The sequence below is a fragment of the Pseudophryne corroboree genome, chromosome 4 (genome assembly GCF_028390025.1).
Source record: "Pseudophryne corroboree isolate aPseCor3 chromosome 4, aPseCor3.hap2, whole genome shotgun sequence".
Taxonomy (NCBI): Eukaryota; Metazoa; Chordata; class Amphibia; order Anura; family Myobatrachidae; genus Pseudophryne; species Pseudophryne corroboree.
In genome coordinates this window covers 535342477-535365631 of record NC_086447.1, presented here as the reverse complement: position 1 = coordinate 535365631, position 23155 = coordinate 535342477, and the positions used below count along the sequence as shown (strand labels likewise).

The window sequence follows — 23155 nt, the reverse complement described above, 5'->3', positions numbered from 1 at the left end:
CAACACATTGCTGATCACACAGGAGCTCAGTTCCTGTTTTGGTCTCCACGTAAGATGAAGTCACAGCATGATTTTACAGAGAGAGAGACATAAGCATTGAGGGAATGGTATTGTATTGCTGGCCTGTAACTGTAGGTAACTGTATGTAACTGTAACTGTATGTTTTAACTGCTTACTGTGTGAGTGTAACCATGTAACTATAGGTATACTGTACTTTGTAATATATTGAATCCATATCATTTTAATAACAAATATATACATCAATGAGCTTTGGAACTCAGATAATTTGTGGGTGTATTGTTTTCTCTTATGGCAGTGGTTCCCAAACTGTGTGCCGTGGCACCCTGGGGTGCCTCGGGACACTTGCAGGGGTGCCTTGGATTGGTGGTCCAGGACAAATTAAAATTATTTATGGTCAATGTAATTGGCAAAACCGGTACTGGTGGCTGCCAATCATAAAATATGTGGCCAAACAGAAGCAAATCTTGTCCCTCACCACACAATTTAACTTATGGATGACATATAAACACAATTTATTTAATTTAATATTTATTTCTAAATTTCTCAATAAGAAGCTTTTGTCCTTGAGATGCCGTGAAAAAAATTCTGATGCTCGAGGGCGCCGTGATTCCAAAAAGTTTGGAAACCACTGTCTTATGGGATGTACAGCACACTTTTATCGCATATGGTAATAATATGCGCCTGGCGTCTGTAGTATATATTAGAGTGGGCATTTTAAATATTTGTGAGAAAGCAATTTGGCATTCACAGAGCCAATTAACCTACCAGTATATTTTTGGATTGTGGGAGGAAATCGGAGTACCCGTAGTTGGGTTAATTAGTGGTAATGATGAGCTGGCATACAGGACGGAAGTTGCAAAGTTAGTTAATTGGAGTAATGAAAATCATTTATTTTTAAATAGTGGGAAGACAAAAGAACTGATTATTGATTTTAGGAGAAGGCAGCTACCGAAGTTACCAGTGTTTGTTGGCGATCAGGAAGTGGAAATGGTTAACTCATTCCGGTTTTTAGGTATTCAGATCTCGTCATGCTTGACTTGGTCTGAGCACTTGCTATTGATAGGAAAAAAGGCTCAACAACGACTTTTCTATCTGCGGCGTTTAAGGGCCGCAGGTGTTGGTGCTCAGACCATGTTAAATTTTTATAGGTGCTCGATAGAGAGCATTCTTAGTTATGGGATCGTGGCATGGTATGGCGGTTGTACTCTAAAAGATCGATGGGCATTAGAGAGGATAAGGAAATCGGCTAGTAAAATTATTGGTTCACCACTGCCTAGCTTTGATGATTTGTATAGGAGTAGGGTTTTAAGCAAAGCCAGGTGTATTTTACTAGATAGTGCTCATCCTTTTAATATGCTTTTTGTAAAACTTCCGTCACTAAAGAGATTTCGTTCTCTGATGGCTCGTACCAACCGGTTTAGGGTTAGTTTTATCCCATCTGCTGTACGTATGTTAAACGAATGATTTATTTTTATGTTTGTTTTATGTTCTCGCTTGCTACTATTTGATGCCTTGTACAATGTAATTTCGTCTGTCAATTTGTTTTGGCTGATGACAATAAACTTGAACTTGAACTTGAATCCCACGCAAGTGCGGGGAGAATATACAAACTCCACACAGTTAGGGCCATGGTGAGAATCGAACCCATGACCTCAGTGCTGTGAGGCAGTAATGCTAACCATTATACCATCCGCACTGCCTGTGATCTTGATCGCCGGGATCCCAACAGCCAGCTAATGAAACGCATGCCATGTGGACAACTGAAGTTGCTTATAGTAAAGAGGATCTGAATATATTGTTGCAACACCACCTCCTTTTTCTCTTTCCTTATTGCATAGTAATACTAATAGTTTAATAGTTTGATGTGATTTGTCACTTAATGAAATAGTCCCTGCACTTTAGATCACTGTAGGAATTTAGATTATAGCCATATTAGGACAACAACCTATTTGGGTTTATTTTCCTTGGGCCTGTATGCCTTACCTATCCAGAGGCGTCACTTACTATAAGGACACCGGGTGCGGCGCAGAGAAAAGGGGTGGGGCTTCAGAGGAAAGGGGTGGGATGTCACAGAAGGGGTGGGGATTTGTTTCCCGACCTCATTTTATCGTCACTCCGGGGGTTTGGGAGGTGGGGCTGCCCCCGGGGAGTGTCGTGGTTGCAGTGCCGACTCCTACGTAGTGACAGAAGCCGAGTGCTGCACATAATGTTACAGTGCAGCACTCGGCTCCTGTCACTGAGCAGGAGCCGACAGTGGTTGACACCCGGGTGTCAGTTGCACCCCCCTTATGAGGCCACTGCCATAGCCCAAATATTATATATTGTATGCAATATAAAAATTAAAGAAAAACGCAGAGAAAAGATATGTTTGTACAATAATTATTTTAGCCATGAACAAAACTTGAGCAATAAATTAAACTGTATCTCTTACATGTTATATAGTTCTGTGGGACTGTCCTTGCTCGAACGCGAGCTGCTGGTCCATCATATATGTAAAAAGAAGCTATTGAGGGAAAATAATCTGTCATGTACTCCAACTGTTCACAATAGGTTTTCTCCATTCCTAAACAAAGAATAAAAAAATATTTTCTATTGATCATGCAAATGAAAACTAAAGAGAAAAAAAAATCTATGGGAAATTCCAGTGGATTTGTAATCTACACACATCAACAACATAACAAATCCACTCAGATAAGGATTTACTGTATGGACAACTTTTACATTCAATTCAGAGATGCTAAAATGGCAATCATTCTTTTTGACTTCTATTTGTATACTGAATCTATCCCTTCCTTTCCTTTACATAGAAAGACAAGGGAAGTGGTATAGCAAATGGAAGAAAGGGCCATCTAAACAGCATTGTAGGCCCTGGGTAGAGCAATGCACTTGGGTCCCTACCCACCCATTTACGGCAATACATTAAAAAAAATCATAACTTACCTGTGCCTTATCTCCACATTCTTCCATACCGTGAATGGCTGTCAGCACAGTGAGGCTCCAGCCTTCCACCAATCAGCATGCTGACAGCCATTTACTGACTGGCCATTCTGATTGTGTATAATTTTCTACCTGACTCCCAAAAGAGCTCCAGAGGCATCAGCCCAGCCCTGCTCAAAGGCCCCTAAAAATATAGATGACCCTGTATATACAGATACACACTGTTTGCAGCTGCAGGGAAGAGAAACTTCCCTCCGCAGCTGCTCTCAGAGGGACTGGAAGATCCTCTGCCTTCCCGCACCCTCCTCAGTGTCTGCTGTGCTGCCAATCAGACAATAGCAGCCACTGGGGAAGCATAAATCAAGCCCGTCCTGTGTACCTGGCGGCTGCTGGGGCTAATAAAATGAGTCATGAAGGTTGCGATGTTACCAATATTCCGATGGTGCCGAATGATGTTCCGATGTTGGGGCGTGTGGGTTTTTTTACAAAAATTACCAAAACTTTTTTCTTTCTAAAATTATTTTGGATAAAGTTAAATACAAGTTCTTCACCTAATTCATTCATTTAAAAAAAAAAAAGTCAATTTCTGAGCTGTTTTTGGTTAAAAAAAAAAAATCGCCAGTTAAGTGGTTAAAATAATGTTTTTCTTTACTACTAATTAAAAATATTTCCATTAATGGTGTGCTTTAACAAGGTGAACTTCAAGCATACTGACATACAGTACTTGCCCATATTTTTCTGGTAGTTCCCTGGAATACCAGAAGAGTGCGTGGCCTTCCCAAATTCCACCCACTTCCTAATGAAAGGGGCAGGATGGCAAATGCAATGCTGCAAAACGTGGGGAGAGGGTGAGGCCAATATGATCTTTGATAATTGCAACATTTTAGACCCACCCCCTCTTCACAGACCTGCAATTGACGGCATTCTGCCAGTACAGTATGTACACATTATGTACGCATATAGAACCTCATGTAGAGTGGGACACAGTTTACACAAGAAACACAGACATAAAAATTATCCAAAAATGTAGCATACTACATAAAGTAGTATGCTGGAGTATTAAAATGTGTCATGCAGTAGAGAGACGCCATTCGTCATAATTGTTGAAACCTCTGCCTCTGCAATATAGATACGTATGCACTGTGTCGGACTGGGGCATAAAGGGCCCACCGGGGAAATACAGTTATAGGGGTCCATGATTAAGGGTGTGGCCAGCCTCCACTGGGGCGTGGCCAGTCACCACAGAGGTTTGGCTAACCGTTACAGAGAACATGTTCTGTTCCCCTTGGTAAATATATAATAAACCATATTCTTGTGAAGTATAATGTAACATAAGTATAATGCATAATTCAAGTGCACCAGGATAGAGTCTGGAACCTGATCCCTAGAGGAGGAGGAGGGCCCACAGGTAGTGGGGCGGTCCCCTGTTCCCCTGTGGGTCAGTCCGACCCTGTGTATGCACACGGCAAGCACAGAACTGTAAGATGAACTCAGCAGAGGCTCTTTAAGAGAGGAGGGGGTATGTGTGGAGGCTCTGATTGGGCCCCCTCCTCTCCGGCATCTCAGGTCTCTGGGAACATGGCGCCCACGCTGCCTTCCCAGGGACAGCTCTATTGTGCATGCACAAGTCACCGGAAATAGCAGCAGTGGACATTTTCAGAGTGATTTTTGCTGCCATGCAGCTAGCGCCAGGCCGATGTAGTGGTGAGTTTAAGAAAATGGGTACAGGGTGTATGGTGTGTGGGACCCCCTGGACCCAGGGGCCCTTGTGCACCACACAGTGCATCCATTATAGATATGCCAGTGGAACTCTGTCATATCTGTAAGTAGTGCTTGTTTTGTAGTATATTTAAAATATCAGATCAGTTTAGCAGGCCATGTTGAATTTGTGGCATAATGATTAAGGACTGTGAAGAGAGGCATACCATGATCAGCGACCAATAACATATTCACACAGTTATGCAGATTCCTTTGCTTGAGTCCATCCATTAACATCCCCACTGTCCTGTCAGCAAGTAACAATGACCGAATCACCTAACGACAAGAATATAATTATGATACAAAAATAAAATGGTGGTTAAAAGTGATAGGACAGAGAGAGACATATGTTATTTACACATGTGGCGCTACAATATATGACCAATTTTCTATCTTGGCTCTTATAACTGGGACCTTGAGCTTGCCCAGTAAAGCATGGCACCATTACATACTCATGCATAAAATTTTAGGGTCATTCCATGTCAGTTCACCCAGGCATGACACCCACCGACTCAGATTTCATGATACTTTGTATACTTGATACCACCACATAGCGACTAACCCATGTCATTTTTTTCTTCTCTAGGCCTCACGGTTTTTAAGATACAGGGAGACCAAAATTTAGAAAAATAGCTGGGAAATGCCGCTCCTGATGCTCCATTGTTATGTGAGGTGTATGTGAAAAAAATATATATATTTCTAAAGCATTCACATGTCACTTTGAAATTCTGACCCTTTGTCAATCAAAATATGGAGATTACAGAAAAAATAACACACATGAAATATAATTCTCCCCATACTTGCTGCTCACCTCTACATCAACTACAGCAGAGCAACCTACAGTATGTAGCTAGCAATATGAAGATCAGTGGATATAAGGATGCATATATATGCTTATATGGACTTGTTAAAACTACAGTACATCCAGATTCAGCAACCTTAAAATGAAATTGCATGAAGCTTATTTGAAGATGAAGAACCTGATTGCTGAAGGTATCAGTGTGTTTCAGTGCTCTGTATAGTTATAGCCCCACACTGGGGCTGGGAAGAGTAATGTTGATGACTGAGTGAAGTTGGAATGAGAGGTTTGGTGACAATCGGCTAGATGCATCATCGCTTGGAAAGTGATAAAATGAAGAGTGGAAAAGTACCAGCCAATCAGCTCCTAACTGCCATGCCACCGGCTGTGTTTGAAAAATGGCAGTTAGGAACTGATTGGCTGGTACTTTTTCACTCTCCATTTTATCACTTTCTAAGTGATAATACATCTGGCCCCAAGAGGCCCATTCAAAATGTTGCTCTAAAATACTATTGTTAAACCCTTGCTAAGCATACATTCTTTCACAAAACGTTTCTCCAAATAACAGGGGTTCCAGCACAATGTACATACAACATTCAGAAAAGGCAATTATAACTGTTACAGAACATATAAGATAAAATTTTGTTCGTAGTCGACAAACTGAATGCTACTGTATGATTTAATGCAAATTATTATATGACAGATAATTATGCTTTCGTATCACAACTCATTTGACCCTTGATTAAGAGCAGAAAGATGAAGCCCCCTGATATAGACATCAGCAGTTATGTCATTAGTATTCCCAGATAGCAGTTCTATGCACAATATTTCAGGTAAGCAATGGATGCTCTTGAAATCTGGAGGTGGTTGATTAGTATTCCCAGATAACAGTTCTACGCACGTGCATTAAACAGTAACTGCATGGTTTAAATGTCTACTGTAATTATGTTAAATTTCTCAATTTTTGTATTGAATATAAACCATGTCATTCACCGTGTAGGGCAAAAGGCACCTTAATATAAGTATGAGTATAATTCGTAGTCACTCAGTGGTTGATTGTATCTGCGTTGTCACCTTGCACTTACCACTGCTTTATCCCTTCTCCAGGCTTAATACATCTGCACCACTGTGACATGCAACAACATCTCACATATGCAAATGCCTCTGCCTGATTGACAGACTTGGCGGACTTGCTCTGAGCTGCCCCCCCCCCCCCCCCCCGCATGTCAGTGTAATGGGATGTAGATGTGCGATTTTTCACACATCTACTACCCATGCGGAATTATTGCCCCTAGTATATACTGCGTATCAATTATGCACTGATGTGCTTGAAATTGAAACAATCTCAACTACTAGAAATTGTAACAAATTGAATCTATATCATGACTATGGGCTGCTGCACTGCTCAATTTTCTGTTATGTAGCAATGATATCAGATATGACTAGTGTAATTGGGGTGTAGTAGGGTATGCCAGCGGCCGGACTCCTGGCGACCAGCATACCGGCGCCGGAATCCCGACCACCGGCATACCGACAGCGTGGCAAGTACAAATGACCCCCTTGCGGGCTCGCAACGGGCACTGTGGCGCTCTACGCACGCCACGCTATCTATTCTCCCTCCAGGGTGGTCGTAGTCCCCCAAGAGGGAAAAAAAGTGTTGGTATACTGTGTGCCGGGATCCCGACAGCCGGCAAACTGAAGACCACCCGTATAATTGTATAGGTGTTTAGGTAACAACTTTGTTGCATTTTAGAAGCTCTCATTCATGTGTTTATTGGGTACGCACACTCTGTTCTTATTGAGGCAGCTGTTATACAGTCTGTTTATGGTCCATTAGGCAGCAATCTATAATATTCTGCTATACAAATATGACCAATTTAATTATCACAGAAATTTGCTCAAGTATAGTTGATATAATTACAGTTTTTTATTACACTGTACCAGCAGAAGTCCTTTATTGGGTATACAGATACAGATCACTGACTCTCAATGGAGCATATTATTGAATTCTAGTTCCTAAAGCATCTGTGTAGGCAGCAATTTTGAATTCTATACTTTTGTAATTACAGACAGTCAGCTCTTAATAGATCAGTTGTTTTGCTGTCTGTTTGTGATTAGCCAGCCAAAATTATATTGAAAAATTGACTGTATAATAATGATCAATTCGGTAATCAAATGTCATTATAGTCCAGTATTACTTGTGTAGCTCTAATGCTATTTTAATTATAGCTTTTATTGCATTTGTATCGACAGCAGACATTTATTCGATACTTATTAGATATCAGCAGCTAGCTCCCATTATAGTGTGTTAGCGGTGTCTAATGCATTTGTGCATACACCAGCTGTTTATTTCATACTGCATGAACACAGATAATTAGCTCTTAATAGAGCAGTTATTATAATATCTGTTTATTGTTCCCCAAGTAGCAGTGTTATATGTTCCAATATATATCAGCGGACCGTTTAATGTCAAGTGCAGCTGATATTGTTATGTCACGATTTTAATAGCATTCCACCCACAGGAGCTGCTTGTTTAATGCTGTCTAAATACAGATAACTAGCTCTTGCACGGAGCGATCGTTAGACTGGCTGCATGTAATCAACCTGGTAATAATTTATAGAACTCAGTTGAGTGACCATAACATGTCCAGTTATTACTGCTGCAATGATATTATTACTGCTTAGCCGCTTTGTTCTAGTGCGGATAATGATTATTTATTCCATGCTCCTCAAGCACACACATTCAGCTCTTTATAGAGCAATTATTGTACTGCATGTTCTTATTATAGCCAGTAATAATATTTGGAGGGAATAACAGTTTATAGCTTGCCTCGGTGTTATTGTCTTACAGGAACAGGGACCACAATAATTAACAGTGTTGTACAATTACATCAATATAATCAGTTTGTTTGTACAATCAGTTACATTAAAACACAGTTCTGATCATTATAAGCTTCATTGTATAGGAGCACCGATTGGCTGGCTTTTTATCGTCAATAGTATGAGCATTTCACAGTACTCTAAAAGCATTATAGCATTTATTGACAGGTAGCTGTGGACACGCTGTACGCCTACACGTGTTTCGCTGTCTACGAATAGCTTCGTCAGGGCTGAAGATCCTGTATTTATATGGCACCACAAGGGTCCCGTAGCGCCTAACAAAGTACAGATACAAAAAAGCAAACAAAAAACCAGCAACTTAGAGTACAAAAAAATAGGTGGTATCCTATTAGCCGAAACTCTTTCGGCTGGTAAAACCGATGGTCGTTATCGCAATATCCAATTGCAAGCCATTTTTATCGGCCGAAATTGGACACGTGATCATGCAATAACACATGGGATCGGGGATAAGTCCCCCGATCCATTGTGTTTTCGCGGCTCAGTTGGCCCGTTATCGCGGATTATGCACCCAAAGCATAATCTCCGATAAGTGACAGCATCGGGGGGAAAAAATGATGCCAGCATCGGGGCTAATAGGATAGCCCCCAGCGATCCTATAAGCAAGGGGAAAGTACTGCTGCTGATAGGATAAAGCCTAATGTAGGACAAGTACAAGGTGTATAGACATTGCTGCATCAGCGGACATGACACTGAAATAAGCAGCATGGTGGTCAAGCAAGGGGCTAGCAATGTAAGGAGTATGGAATAGAAGATAGTCTAAGTAAGGAAAAGCACATGAGGGGAGAGGACCCTGCTCGTGAGAGCTTACATACTAAATGGCACCATACGCACTGCTCTAATGGAGGAATCTAGTAAAGGGTAATTTTGTTTAGCCATTTAAATATATTATAGATGACTTAGCAACCCTTAGTTTATTTCAAGTGATATACTATATGATCTTATGTGTTTCTGTTTAGTTTATAGATAGTCCAATTGCTATTAAGACAGTGTTTAATGGAGGAGCAATTTCTTTGTTTAGGATCTTTTTCACAATTTGAGTTTATCATCATTTAGACCTATTCTTTGTATGTCTTAAAAGCTTTATACTAGTAGAACATAGTAATATATAATAAATGAAGTTGCATGTGTACTTACCCCGCCACTTTCTGGACCAAATGAATGTCCTGAAGAGTCTGGCTCCTCAATGTACAAAGTATAAAAATCTGGCCTAGCAAATGCACAAATCATTTGTTACAAAGTAGCAATGATAAATAAATGAACGCTGTTACCATAGTAGAAAAAAGAGGTACCTTTCATTTTTTGGAAGATCTAGCCACTGTAGAATGTTTTGTATTCTCTTTTCATAGACAACAGACCTGAATAAATGATATTAGAATTAAAAATGGTGCAAACTAAATACATTTTCTTGAAATTCTATTCAATTAAAATACTTTGGAGCAATTCAATTCTTACACATGTATTTAGCTCCCAGGCTAAGTGCCGTGGAGCTATTCAATGAATTCCCGCTACTAGCTGCTTTTATTGCGGATTTATGCTCCCACCCTCCTGAAATGTGAGCAGTAAGTAGCGTTTTGGACCTGGGTGTGAGTGCGAGTGCCCTGTAACAGCCCGTCACGGGAGAAGCTGCTTAACCTGGCTAATCCTGTGCATTCTTGTGTGAAATAGTGGCTATCACAGGAATTACTTGACTAGTTCCCTGGCACTTAGCCAGGAACAAAATTACCATGTATAAATTGAATTGCCTCCATAGAATTGGATATTTGCCATCATTAACCTTAACAAACAAAGGGGTTGATAGCAAAATTGGCAGCATACAGTGGTATGTACCTGCCCCCCCCCCCCCCCTCCCAACCATAAACTGGTCCAGTATGATATACTGACAGATGGGATGCCAGCTGTCAGTATCCCGACAGTGGAATACCATCAGCGAGTCCCCTTGCAGCCCGATGGAGAGCTTCGCTCATCACAGGTTCTATTCCCACACAGTTAGTGGCGTGGACCCACCAACCGAGTGGGAATTATGGGCAGGTGTCGGGATGCCGGCCGTCTGCAAAATCCTGGAGGTTGGGATTTCATCATCGTTCTCCTGAATGTAGGGATCTCGGCTGCTGGTATTTTAACTGCATCCTCCATAAACAATAAACAGTACAGTACCTCGTACTTGTTGTTATGACTGCCTGTCACTATACTCCCTCCACAGCAGTGTGTTGTCTACATGGCCCCCTTTGTGTGCCATATTGCCTTAGCATCTCAATCACATGCACCCCCAGCAGAATGTTTCCTACATGTCCCCGTATGCCTCATGACCACTGCATCTTCCTGACATGTAATTGTAATCTGCAAAGAATGTGTATTGTACATTACTAACATTGTATGCAGAACACACTGCTGGATCAATCTGTAGATATATCTGCAGATCAACTGTGTACCCAGTACACTGCAATAGTTCCAAAAATCTATATCTAACATAGCAATTAGTACTAATGAGCATACACCTTGTAGGCAATCACTGTCACTGACATGTATAGTAGCAGACATTTATTTGTGCATATTACAGAATAATAGAGATTTCCAAAAGCCCACCAACTGTACCATAAATCTACCAGCCTTTCATGTTATTGTAATCTGCAAAGAATGGGTATTGTACATTACCAACATTAAACCTAAGCATTTTAGGTATTTGACAAATATGAGGAATTGCCATATATGAGCAGGGGCATATGCAGGATGTATAAAAAGGGGGGGGGGGGGGGGGGGGGGTTGGATACCTGTTTGCCATGATGGACTACACTCCACTATGGAGTATGCATTGAATCCAGGAGTTACTCATTCCTGATTGGTTCCTCACTAGGAACATTGTTGTGTACTATATTTTTGTTACCAATATGGAAACAATCTAAAATTTGATTAAGGCTTGTCTTGATAAATATTCAATAGTGGAATTGAAACGTCGACTACTGCCATCATTATCTGGTTGAATAAATGATTTGACTGTATTCCATTCATGTATTATTTTGACTGAGGAGGGTGCCCTTCCATCCGTGGACATATCTATACATATATATATTGTAACACTGTAGGGGTGCAAGGTGCCTTTTCCTGGGGAATATGGCAGCACGCAGCAGCTGAGGAACAACACAAGTCCAGTTTCTGGTACAACTGACCCCGGACAGTTTTATTGAAACAGAAAATAAAACAAACCCCAAAATAAAAATACCTTGCCTGTCCGGCACTAACTAAACATAAGATGTTCCTAACTGTCACTAAACAAAACACAGAGTTCTTCAGTACATACTGTATAGCTTACTTGCATCAGAAAGCGTGTCTCTCACACACAGATCCCTCAGCCTTCCCAGGCAGTCTGCCCATACTAATCAGGTTAGCAGCACTATAACACACTTACACAGCTGAAACCCTGATTAGCCCTCTGTGAGGCCAAAGACCCGAACTGGGCCCAATGTCTAGAACTCGCCTTATCTCTCTCTCAGAGCCTTTACCCAGCTTTTACAGCAAACTGAAAAGGTTCAGACAAAACAAAAAGCATTTTTCCTAGAAGTTAACATTTTCTAAAACATGTAAGACAAGAACCTGGGACAAATATACCTGCCCTCAAACACTATCCCAGTGTTCTTGTCACATATCCCCCTCCCCTGTTTCGACCTAGGGGCCGGAACACTTGTAGCCCCCAAACAGAAGATGCGAGACAATGCATCTGCGTTGGCCAATTGTGTTCCCGGTCTATGTTCGACAGTAAACTTAAAGTCCTGCAACGCTAGAAACCATCTAGTTACACGAGCATTCTTGCCTCTATTTACATACATCCATTTTAAAGGGGCATGGTCTGTCACTAGTCTGAATTGTCTACCCAAGAGGTAATATCTCAAGGTATCTAGTGCCCACTTAATGGCCAAAGCCTCCTTTTCCACAATGGCATACCTTTTTTCATGCTCATTGAGTTTCCTACTCAAATAAATGATAGGGTGTTCGTCCCCATCTCTGGTTTGGGACAGCACAGCACCTATCCCTACCTCTGAGGCATCTGTCTGTACCACAAATTCTTTTGAAAAATCTGGTGTTATCAACACCGGTTGTGAACACAAAGCCACTTTTAACGCTTGGAACGCCTTTTCTGCATCAGGGTTCCATTTCACCACATTTGACTGCTTCCCTTTGGTAAGGTCTGACAACGGCACCGCTGTGGTCGCAAAATTAGGAATAAACCGTCTATAGTACCCAGTAATTCCCAAAAAAGCCCTTACCTGTTTTTTATTCACTGGACGAGGCCAGTTTTGAATAGCATCAACTTTATTCAATTGGGGCCTAATCAGACCTCTGCCTATGGTGAAGCCCAAGTATTTGACCTCCTCCATTGCGAGGCAGCACTTCTTTGGGTTAGCAGTTAACCCTGCCTCTCTGATTGAGTCCAGTACTGCTTGTACTTTAACCAAATGTGACCCCCAGTCTGTACTGTGAATTACCACATCATCCAAATAGGCAGCTGCATATTTTCTATGGGGCCTCAAAATTTTATCCATCGCCCGTTGAAAGGTTGCTGGAGCCCCATGCAACCCAAAGGGTAACATCTTATACTGGTACAGCCCCTCCGGAACCGAAAAGGCTGTTTTTTCTTTGGCGCTATCAGATAAAGGTATTTGCCAGTAACCTTTGGTCAGGTCCAATGTGGTGAGAAACCTGGCTGTTCCCAGCCTTTCTACAAGCTCATCCACACGGGGCATGGGGTATGCGTCAAACTTGGACACCTCATTTAACTTACGAAAGTCATTACAGAAGCGTATGCTACCGTCGGGCTTCGGGATGAGCACTTTGGGACTGGACCACTCACTGTTAGACTCCTCTATGACTCCAAGTTCTAACATGGTTTTAACTTCCTTAGAAATAGCTTCTCGCTGAGCTTCAGGAATCCTATATGGCTTTAAATGAACCCTGACCCCTGGTTCTGTGACAATGTCATGTTTTATTATGGTCGTTCGGCCAGGCAGCTCTGAAAATACCTCCCTATTTTGGATGAGAAATTCTTTAACCTGATTGTTCTGATCAGCTGATAATGTCTCTGACACCTTCACTGCGGGAAGCAACCGGGGTGAAGACACCGAAGGGCAAGGCTCCGCTGACAGAGACAACCTATCTTTCCAGGGTTCGATTAAGTTAACATGGTAGATCTGTTCGGGTTTTCTCTTTCCCGGCTGGTATACTTTGTAATTAACCTCATTCACTTTTTCCCTAATCTCAAATGGACCCTGCCATTTAGCTAGGAATTTGCTTTCCACAGTGGGTACCAAAACAAGAACTCTATCTCCAGGAGCAAATTCCCGTATCTTGGCACTCCGGTTATAGACCCTCTGTTGAGCACTTTGGGCCTGTTCCATGTGCTCTCTGACAACAGGTACCACGGCTGCAATCCTATCCTGCATTTGTGTTACATGCTCAATAACGCTTCTATAAGGAGTGGGCTGTCCTTCCCATGTCTCTTTGGCAACATCCAACAGCCCTCTGGGGTGTCTACCATACAACAAATCAAATGGAGAAAACCCCGTAGAGGACTGAGGAACTTCTCTGATGGCCATTAACAAGTAGGGCAACAAACAATCCCAGTTTTTCCCATCTCTCTCAACAACCTTTTTTAACATACTTTTTAATGTTTTATTAAACCTTTCCACCAACCCGTCAGTTTGGGGATGGTAGATGGACGTCCTGAGGTGAGTGACCTTAAATAACTTGCACAATTCTTTCATGATCCTTGACATAAATGGAGTACCTTGGTCAGTCAAAATTTCTTTTGGTATTCCCACTCTACTAAATACCTGCACCAGCTCCCTAGCTATCGCCTTGGTTGTGATAGTGCGTAAAGGGACAGCCTCAGGATATCGAGTGGCATAGTCCATAATTACCAGGATATACTGATGGCCCCGAGCAGACTTTAACAAGGGCCCCACGAGATCCATGGCTATTCTGTCAAACGGGACCTCTATAATAGGCATGGGAACTAGTGGGCTCCTGAAATGGGGTCTAGGGGCATGATACTGGCATTCAGGACAGGAAGAACAATATTCAGACACTTCTTTATAAACCCCTGGCCAAAAGAACCTTTGTAAAACTCTTTCAGTGGTTTTTTCTGCCCCTAAATGTCCTGCGGTAACGTGACTATGAGCTAAATCTAGTACCGTTCTCCGATAAGGCTGGGGAACTACCAGCTGTTCCACCACATCCTCACCCCTTTTGACAATGTGGTACAAGAGCTCATTACAGATGGCCATGTGGGGATACGTAACCCTGTCACCTGGTACCACAGGTTCCCCATTAACAATCTTAACATTCTCTCTAGCCTTTATTAAGGTAGGATCCTTTAACTGTTCAGACGCAAACAGATCCTTCTTTACCTCCAGGTCAGGCACGCTTTCAGTTCTAACTACTATGTCTCTGTTCCCGGCAAGAGGGTCCTCACTGGACTCCCCATCTGTCACTTCCCCAGCCAAACTAGCAAAAGGCAAAGGGCCAGAAAGTTCCGAAGACCCACGTACATCCAAAAAATCACCGGTATTATCAACTGGCTTTTTACTTCTCACATCTGTTGATAACCGTGATTCCCACAGTTTCCAAAAATGAGGAAAATCCCTCCCTATTATGGCCTCATGCACCAAGGTAGGGACCAGTCCCACTTTAACCATTGCTGACCCACAACAAGTTTCTATATTCACCTCAGCAGTGGCATAATATTGGGTATCCCCATGTATGCAAGTTACCCCAATAGGTATTTGCTGGACCTTTAAGGGGTTCACTAACCCAGCTTTCACGAGGGTAACTAAACTTCCTGAATCTAGCAAGGCCTCTACCCGGTTACCTTCTAAGAACACATCACACATTTGTTTTTCCAGCTCAGGTGAAGGTACCACAGTACAGGCTAACCTAGCAAAGAAAGACATTCTGCGACATTCAAAGGCAGCATCACATTGCATGGGTTCTTGCGTGACTGGGCAATTGGCAATAACATGACCTGGCATACCACACCTAAAACATTTAACCACACGATTATCAACCCATTTGGGCAGCATAGACCGTTCTAGCCCCATTGGCCTGTTTCCAGGGCCAGTGTTTACAGTCTCTCCAGCCTTGCGTTCTCTTATCCCCGCCCAGCAACGTTTTCCCACGGAACAGTCTTACCAGTCTTTACTGAAGGGCGCTGTCGAGGATCTATGGGTTGCTGGGTGGTCATCAGTAGTTCCTCTGCTGCCAAATACCTCTCTACCATGTCCACTAATTGGTCAGCAGTACCCGGGTTTCCATGGCTCACCCACTTGCGCAGGACCATGGGCAAAGATCTCAAGTAGCGGTCCATGACGACTCTTTCCACCATCTGGGGACCAGTTAATGTCTCTGGCTGCAGCCATTTTTTTGTTAGCTGAATAAGGTCGTGCATCTGGGAGCGCGGAGGCTTCTCCATGGCGTACAGCCAACGGTGCACCCGTTGCGCTCGTACTGACAGCGTGACTCCCAGGCGGGTCAGGATCTCAGTCTTTAGTTTATCATAGTCCCGAGCCTCAGCAGGGCTTAAATCAAAGTAAGCTTTTTGGGGCTCACCTGACAGGAAAGGTGCCAGCAGACTGGCCCACTGTGCTTTCGGCCAGTTCTCACGCTCGGCAGTCCTTTCAAACGTGGTCAGATAGGCCTCCACATCATCAGCCTCTGTCATTTTCTGCAGGAAGTGACTGGCTCGTATAGAACTAGAGCTGGTTGGAGCACTGACGGCCACATCTCCAACCCGAGCTGCAAGTCTCTGCACCACTTCTGCTAAGGCCTCTCTATCCTGACGCTGTAGTCTCCAATTTTCCTCCATTGCCACCTGCTGCTGTCGGTTGGCCTCCTGCTGAGCCGCTGTAGCTTGCAGCAAGGCTTTAAGCAGATCCTCCATGTCAACAGATTTTTCAGGTGGCTTTGCAGCTGCTTTCACCCAGGACATATATCAAACCCTCAGGGGTGAGTCTCAGTAACTTCACACTGGGCTGTATCTGCATAAACCACCGTTTTCTGCAGGCCTCACAAAGCTGCTGCTTTCACTTATGCGCAGAACAGCATGCTCGCATTCTCCACCAAGTTGTAACACTGTAGGGGTGCAAGGTGCCTTTTCCTGGGGAATATGGCAGCACGCAGCAGCTGAGGAACAACACAAGTCCAGTTTCTGGTACAACTGACCCCGGACAGTTTTATTGAAACAGAAAATAAAACAAACCCCAAAATAAAAATACCTTGCCTGTCCGGCACTAACTAAACATAAGATGTTCCTAACTGTCACTAAACAAAACACAGAGTTCTTCAGTACATACTGTATAGCTTACTTGCATCAGAAAGCGTGTCTCTCACACACAGATCCTGCAGCCTTCCCAGGCAGTCTGCCCATACTAATCAGGTTAGAAGCACTATATCACTCTTACACAGCTGAAACCCTGATTAGCCCTCTGTGAGGCCAAAGACCCGAACTGGGCCCAATGTCTAGAACTCGCCTTATCTCTCTCTCAGAGCCTTTACCCAGCTTTTACAGCAAACTGAAAAGGTTCAGACAAAACAAAAAGCATTTTTCCTAGAAGTTAACATTTTCTAAAACATGTAAGACAAGAACCTGGGACAAATATACCTGCCCTCAAACACTATCCCAGTGTTCTTGTCACAATATATATATATATATATATATATATATATATACAGAGCTTATCCTTTTTTTTACATCCACATCCAGCAGTCTTCTGCCACCTGATACTTATTCCAGTGTCATCTGCTGATGTAACTATGTTTATTTACCCTGTACTTGTCCTATATTGTCGTCAACTGTAAATTGCTCTTTTCCTGTTTTGATTATTTGTTTATGTATTCAGTAATTGGGCGCTGCGGAACCCTTGTGGCGCTATATAAATAAAGGATAATAAATTTTATATATATATATATATATATATATATATAGTCCATAGCGCCTGGCTCTCATATTACAAGAAACATACACCCCGCGTGCCTCCACATATAATGAACTAGATAATCCCAAAGGTGCGGCACTTGTGGCAACTTGGAAAAAGTACACTTCACAACAGCATCATGTGTGACAATGTTTCAATGCCTGTTTTAATCTGGCATTTTCATGCTAGATTAAAACAGGCATTGAAACGTTGTCACACATGATGGGATTATCTATCTATCTATTTAGCTAGCTCTCTCTCTATCTAAAAAATATAGGAGGAGCTGCACTGGTAGTGAGCTTCTTGTCAGGTACCAAAGCATCGCCACCATGTGATGCTTTTGTACCTGTGCAGGATGGAGGGGGCAGGGCCTGATATGCGTGGCGGACTAGCCACGCGCTGGGCATCCCCTCCCGCATGTCTGATAAACTGATCGTAGATGTACTAAATTTAGCACATCTACAATCAACACTGATTTGCCCCCAATGTCTCCAAAAGAAATATCACTCCATCCGAGCGGGGGTTTCTGGATACTCATCCTAACTTAAAGTTAAATTGAGAATAATAATTATTTTTGTTTTTTGTTAGTCTTTTTTGTGTGTTAGACTATGGTTGTATTTTTGTCTCATGTTTGCAGGTATAAGTAGAGGATGCAGTTAGGTTGCCGGCAGTCGGGATCCCGGAGGTTAGGATACTGACGCCAGAATCCCAACCGCTATTCCCACTCGTAAGTGTCCACGACACCCATAGTGTGGGAATAGAACCCGTAGCGAGCACAGCGAGCAACTGAGCCCACAGCGTGGTGAGTGCAGCAAGCCAGCAAGGGGACTCTTTGCGCTCACCACACTGCCAGCATACTGAACCCCTAAGTAATTCTTTATGTTTTGGTTCCGGCATTAGCATTCAAAGAAACCTATCTACTGCAAACGTCATAGGGGGAATTCAGTTAGCCACTGTAAATGATCGCGGTTATTTGATTCTGCAGGGGTTAAACAATTGTCATCGATAGCTGGCACTATCAGGGATTTTTTTCACCTGTCTAGAGGCAGGAGAAAAAAATATCCATGAAAACTGACCCAAAACACATTGACCTGGGATCCTGTGAGTTTTTAAACACAGCAAAGTCTGCTATTTTCACGTAAAACTTTATCAGACACAATCGAATTCTCCCATAGTGTTATAATGATGTTTACTTTGTTATACCTTGATGCAAATAAGCCCATGCATGTCAACATAGTTATTTTCAACCTTTTGACTACATCCCCTATAACCACACACACATTACCATCTAGCGCTGAAATGGCATACGCCTGCCATCTATGTGCCTACTTCTAGGAAGTTTTCCAGGTTATGGAAACAGTAAATAAATATTTTTGCATTTCATTACTATGACATTGCTTGGTTAAACATTTTCATATATCCTCTTTTTTTTTTTTTTCAACAATACTTACCCATCATAAAGTTTGTAGTAGGTAGGGTAAGAACCATTTATAGGAACATCAGACCCAGGCCAGAAGAATGTGCCAGCTTTCAATCCTTGGTACATAGCAGTCAGCCAGAGCTGTTTAACATGGAAAAACACAAATAAAAAAATGTGACTAAATTATTGTCTATGGGCTTGGACGCATGTAGCATTGTGGACAGATATCTGCAAACTGCGCATGTGCTATAGAAAGCTGCCACCAACATCGCATGTGCCACACCATTCATACAAACACATATGGTGATTGTAAGTGCCGACAGATTGATCCATCTGATGAGGCATTTCTGGGTAGTAACTGTGCGTCGACCATGCGATCACATTATTACCCATCTTATGGGAGTGTCATGCAGTCAGCTTCTGTGCTCATTCATTGCATGTGGACAGAGATGGGATTCCTGTTCTATACAGAAGTACTGTAGGTGCAAGTCTCCATACTAATGATGATGGCCGCAGTCTTCTGCAATCTGATGCATGGATACTTGGCATACATAGACACAGTGGTATTACTATGGGGGTGCGGACTGCATCTGGGTGTCACGCTCGGAGGGAGTGACACCAAAATGTCAGCTCCTCCACAGTGACAGGAGTCGGGTGCAGCAGTGCCACATTATCCTGCAGAACTCAGCTTCTGTCACAGAGGAGGAACTGGCAGTGCAATCACTAGCCTTCGGGGGCAGTCCAGTATCTCCGAGGATGCTGGGCACGCCCCCAGAGTGAAGTAAGCAGGATTGCCCATGAGGACACACCCCTTTGTGTTAAGCCATGCCCCTTTTCAGATGGGTAATATAGAGTGCACACTGGGTATCACCAAACCCGGTGACTCCATTGCATGGATGAATACTGTACTTACATTAGCATACATTAATAAGTAGTTTGCCATGACCATATGCAAAAGCAACTGGAGGTGCATCGGTCTCAAAATCAGACCCTATAAATGAAATACTATAGAAAAACAAAGATTTATGCTGCAACACCAATAAGCCTTCAATTTAAGCCACAGAAGGAAAACTATCATCATTGTGTAAGTCAGTTTAAAGCCAGATTACTGTAGATCCTCAATTCAATGCTTTTCTCTAGAAGAGAAAAATACACAAAATGAATGTTTTGCTGAAGCATAAGGAGTGTTATGACAGAAAGCCCACTAACATGATTTGATCACATGACTGTGCATTCTTTCCCAACGAACGCACACCTTCCAGTGTAACCGCATGCCTGAACTACTTCCAACAGAATCCAAAAACCTCATCACAGAGCCACAGCTGTATCACTCCACAACTGTAAACACTAGCATCATTCACAGAGATACTACTCACAGAAATGAAGCCCATCGCTGCCTCACTGACAGCAGCACATCCCTGCCCTACTCACAGCAGACCATGCCTGCCTGACAGCATCCCATCACCACCTCACTGACAGCATCACTGCCCTACTGACAGCAGCACATAACCTGCTCACTGACAGCAGCGCATCACCCCCTCACTGACAGCATCACTGCACTACTGACAGCAGCACATAACTCCCTCACTGGCAGCAGCATGTTACCCCCTCACAGACAGCAGCGCGTCACCCCCTCACTGACAGCATCACTGCACTACTGACAGCAGCACATAACCCCCTCACTGACAGCAGTGCGTCACCACCTCACTGACAGCAGCACATCACCCCTCACTGACAGCAGCGCATCACCCCCTCACTGACAGCAGCACATCACCCCTACTGACAGCAGCGCATCACCCCTCACTGACAGCAGCGCATCACCCCCTCACTGACAGCATCACTGCACTACTGACAGCAGCACATAACCCCCTCACTGACAGCAGCATGGTACCCCCTCACAGACAGCAGCGCGTCACCCCCTCACTGACAGCATCACTGCACTACTGACAGCAGCACATAACCCCCTCACTGACAGCAGCATGTTACCCCCACACAGACAGCAGCGCATCACCCCCTCACTGACAGCATCACTGCACTACTGACAGCAGCACATAACCCCCTCACTGACAGCAGCATGTTACCCCCTCACAGACAGCAGCGCGTCACCCCCTCACTGACAGCATCACTGCACTACTGACAGCAGCACATAACCCCCTCACTGACAGCAGTGCGTCACCACCTCACTGACAGCAGCACATCACCCCTCACTGACAGCAGCGCATCACCCCCTCACTGACAGCAGCACATCACCCCTACTGACAGCAGCGCATCACCCCTCACTGACAGCATCACTGCACTACTGACAGCAGCACATAAGTCCCTCACTGGCAGCAGCATGTTACCCCCTCACAGACAGCAGCGTGTCACCCCCTCACTGACAGCATCACTGCACTACTGACAGCAGCACATAACCCCCTCACTGACAGCAGTGCGTCACCACCTCACTGACAGCAGCACATCACCCCTCACTGACAGCAGCGCATCACCCCCTCACTGACAGCAGCACATCACCCCTACTGACAGCAGCACATCACCCCTCACTGACAGCAGCGCATCACCCCCTCACTGACAGCATCACTGCACTACTGACAGCAGCACATAACCCCCTCACTGACAGCAGTGCGTCACCACCTCACTGACAGCAGCACATCACCCCTCACTGACAGCAGCGCATCACCCCCTCACTGACAGCAGCACATCACCCCTACTGACAGCAGCGCATCACCCCTCACTGACAGCAGCGCATCACCCCCTCACTGACAGCATCACTGCACTACTGACAGTCGCACATAACCCCCTCACTGACAGCAGTGCGTCACCACCTCACTAACAGCAGCGCATCACCCCCTCACTGACAGCAGCACATCACCCCTCATTGACAGCAGCACATTCCCCGTTTCACTGACAGCAGCACATTACCCCCTCACTGACAGCAGCACATCACCCCTCACTGACAGCAGCACATCATCGGCACTGGTAAGAAGCCCTAACCCAAATTTTTATAGGAGTCGCTGCAATGGAATGTAAATTTGCAACAAAATACTATCTTCAGCCATACACTATTAAATCATTATTCCAATACTAGTAATACTCATTTGTAATTGTATTCCATAAATATCTAATACAGTATGCTGCTGTCTGACTGTTACAATTACTTACAATTTTGCCATAATACCTTTGTAAATGGAATAGGCAGTGATAGTTATTAGTACAATGGGGCTAATTCAGATGGAGGTTGGAGTTGGTGGTTGGAGTTGCTATCACTGCTGCAGTAGTTATCCGAGCTGTGTCCTAGCACACAGCATCGGATCACTCACTCACCATCGGGTGTCTTGCGGTACCCATGGAGAAGTGCAAACTGTCCATCACATAGGCAAAGAAAACTCCCAGTCTTCTTCCCTCCCCCTAAATGGTGGCGACATGCATCTGTTTTCACAAACGGAGGCCATCGCCACACCCTCCCTGCCCCCGAACGTCATCAGACTGTCAATCACTGACGGACCAATGTTGCCCCTGTGTCACAGCACCTGTCCGCGCACTCAGAGAGTGGGTTCTGCGCATGCACAAAGTATGATCATCGATACTTTGCGCTTCAGGGTGCATGTATAACCACATTGAATAAGGCCCAATATTGTATACTGCTAATTCACTGCAATTGTAAAAAATATCCACAACATACCGGCTGTCCATGCCACCAGGTCTCATTAAATTTCTCATTCCCAGAAAGAGAGAACATCTTGTTTGTATTGTAATCATACATATTGTTATCTATGATGCCATTTGATTCTGGAAACAATCCCTTTAATCAGAAGGAAAATGTTGCATTAAAAATCTGTGAAAAATAGTATTTTAATATAACATATATGAATACAATATAAATTAGTTACATCACGAGACTATAAGCTTGAAAATACTAATCACGTGACTATATTTTCTCATCTTAGAAATAAATATCAAGAAATAAATACTAATTGGTGAGTTATAATTGGACTATGCATTTATAGTTATTTTATATAAAACTTAGTAAGTTATATATTATTAGACCTAAATTGAGTAATATATTGGGTCATACTGTGGTAGAATTACTGTGGGTGCAAGCAGCTTCTGCACTCTCTGAGGCACTCCCAGGACTCTGAGAAGTGCACAGCAGAGTCCCCTTCTGAGCTGTGCATGTGCAGTGGGCACACAAGCCAGGTACACATGCTTGGAAGAGGCCCCCTCTTTGCTTTCTCAAGAGTAGAGTAGGAACCAGGCTGACTACAGTGACCTCACTGGGCCCCACTCTACCAAAGCTTTCCTATGGGCCCTTTTAATGCCCCATAGGAAATAAAACCACACTTCCAAGTTGTTTTTATTTAA

The 23155-nt window shown here is 43.5% G+C and overlaps 1 protein-coding gene across 2 annotated transcripts in view; it reads right to left on the bottom strand.

Annotated features, from left to right (window-relative positions):
* ENPP3 (ectonucleotide pyrophosphatase/phosphodiesterase 3) overlaps nt 1-23155 on the bottom strand; it is a 352328-nt gene that overhangs the window by 198843 nt on the left and 130330 nt on the right. For both annotated transcript variants that reach the window (XM_063917307.1, XM_063917306.1), the window contains exons 8-13: nt 22476-22595; nt 18828-18937; nt 9706-9771; nt 9551-9623; nt 4884-4992; nt 2453-2584 (exon numbers count right to left, since the gene is read on the bottom strand). In XM_063917307.1, the coding sequence (XP_063773377.1) occupies nt 2453-2584; nt 4884-4992; nt 9551-9623; nt 9706-9771; nt 18828-18937; nt 22476-22595 (610 nt within the window). The remainder of the gene's footprint in view (nt 1-2452; nt 2585-4883; nt 4993-9550; nt 9624-9705; nt 9772-18827; nt 18938-22475; nt 22596-23155) is intronic.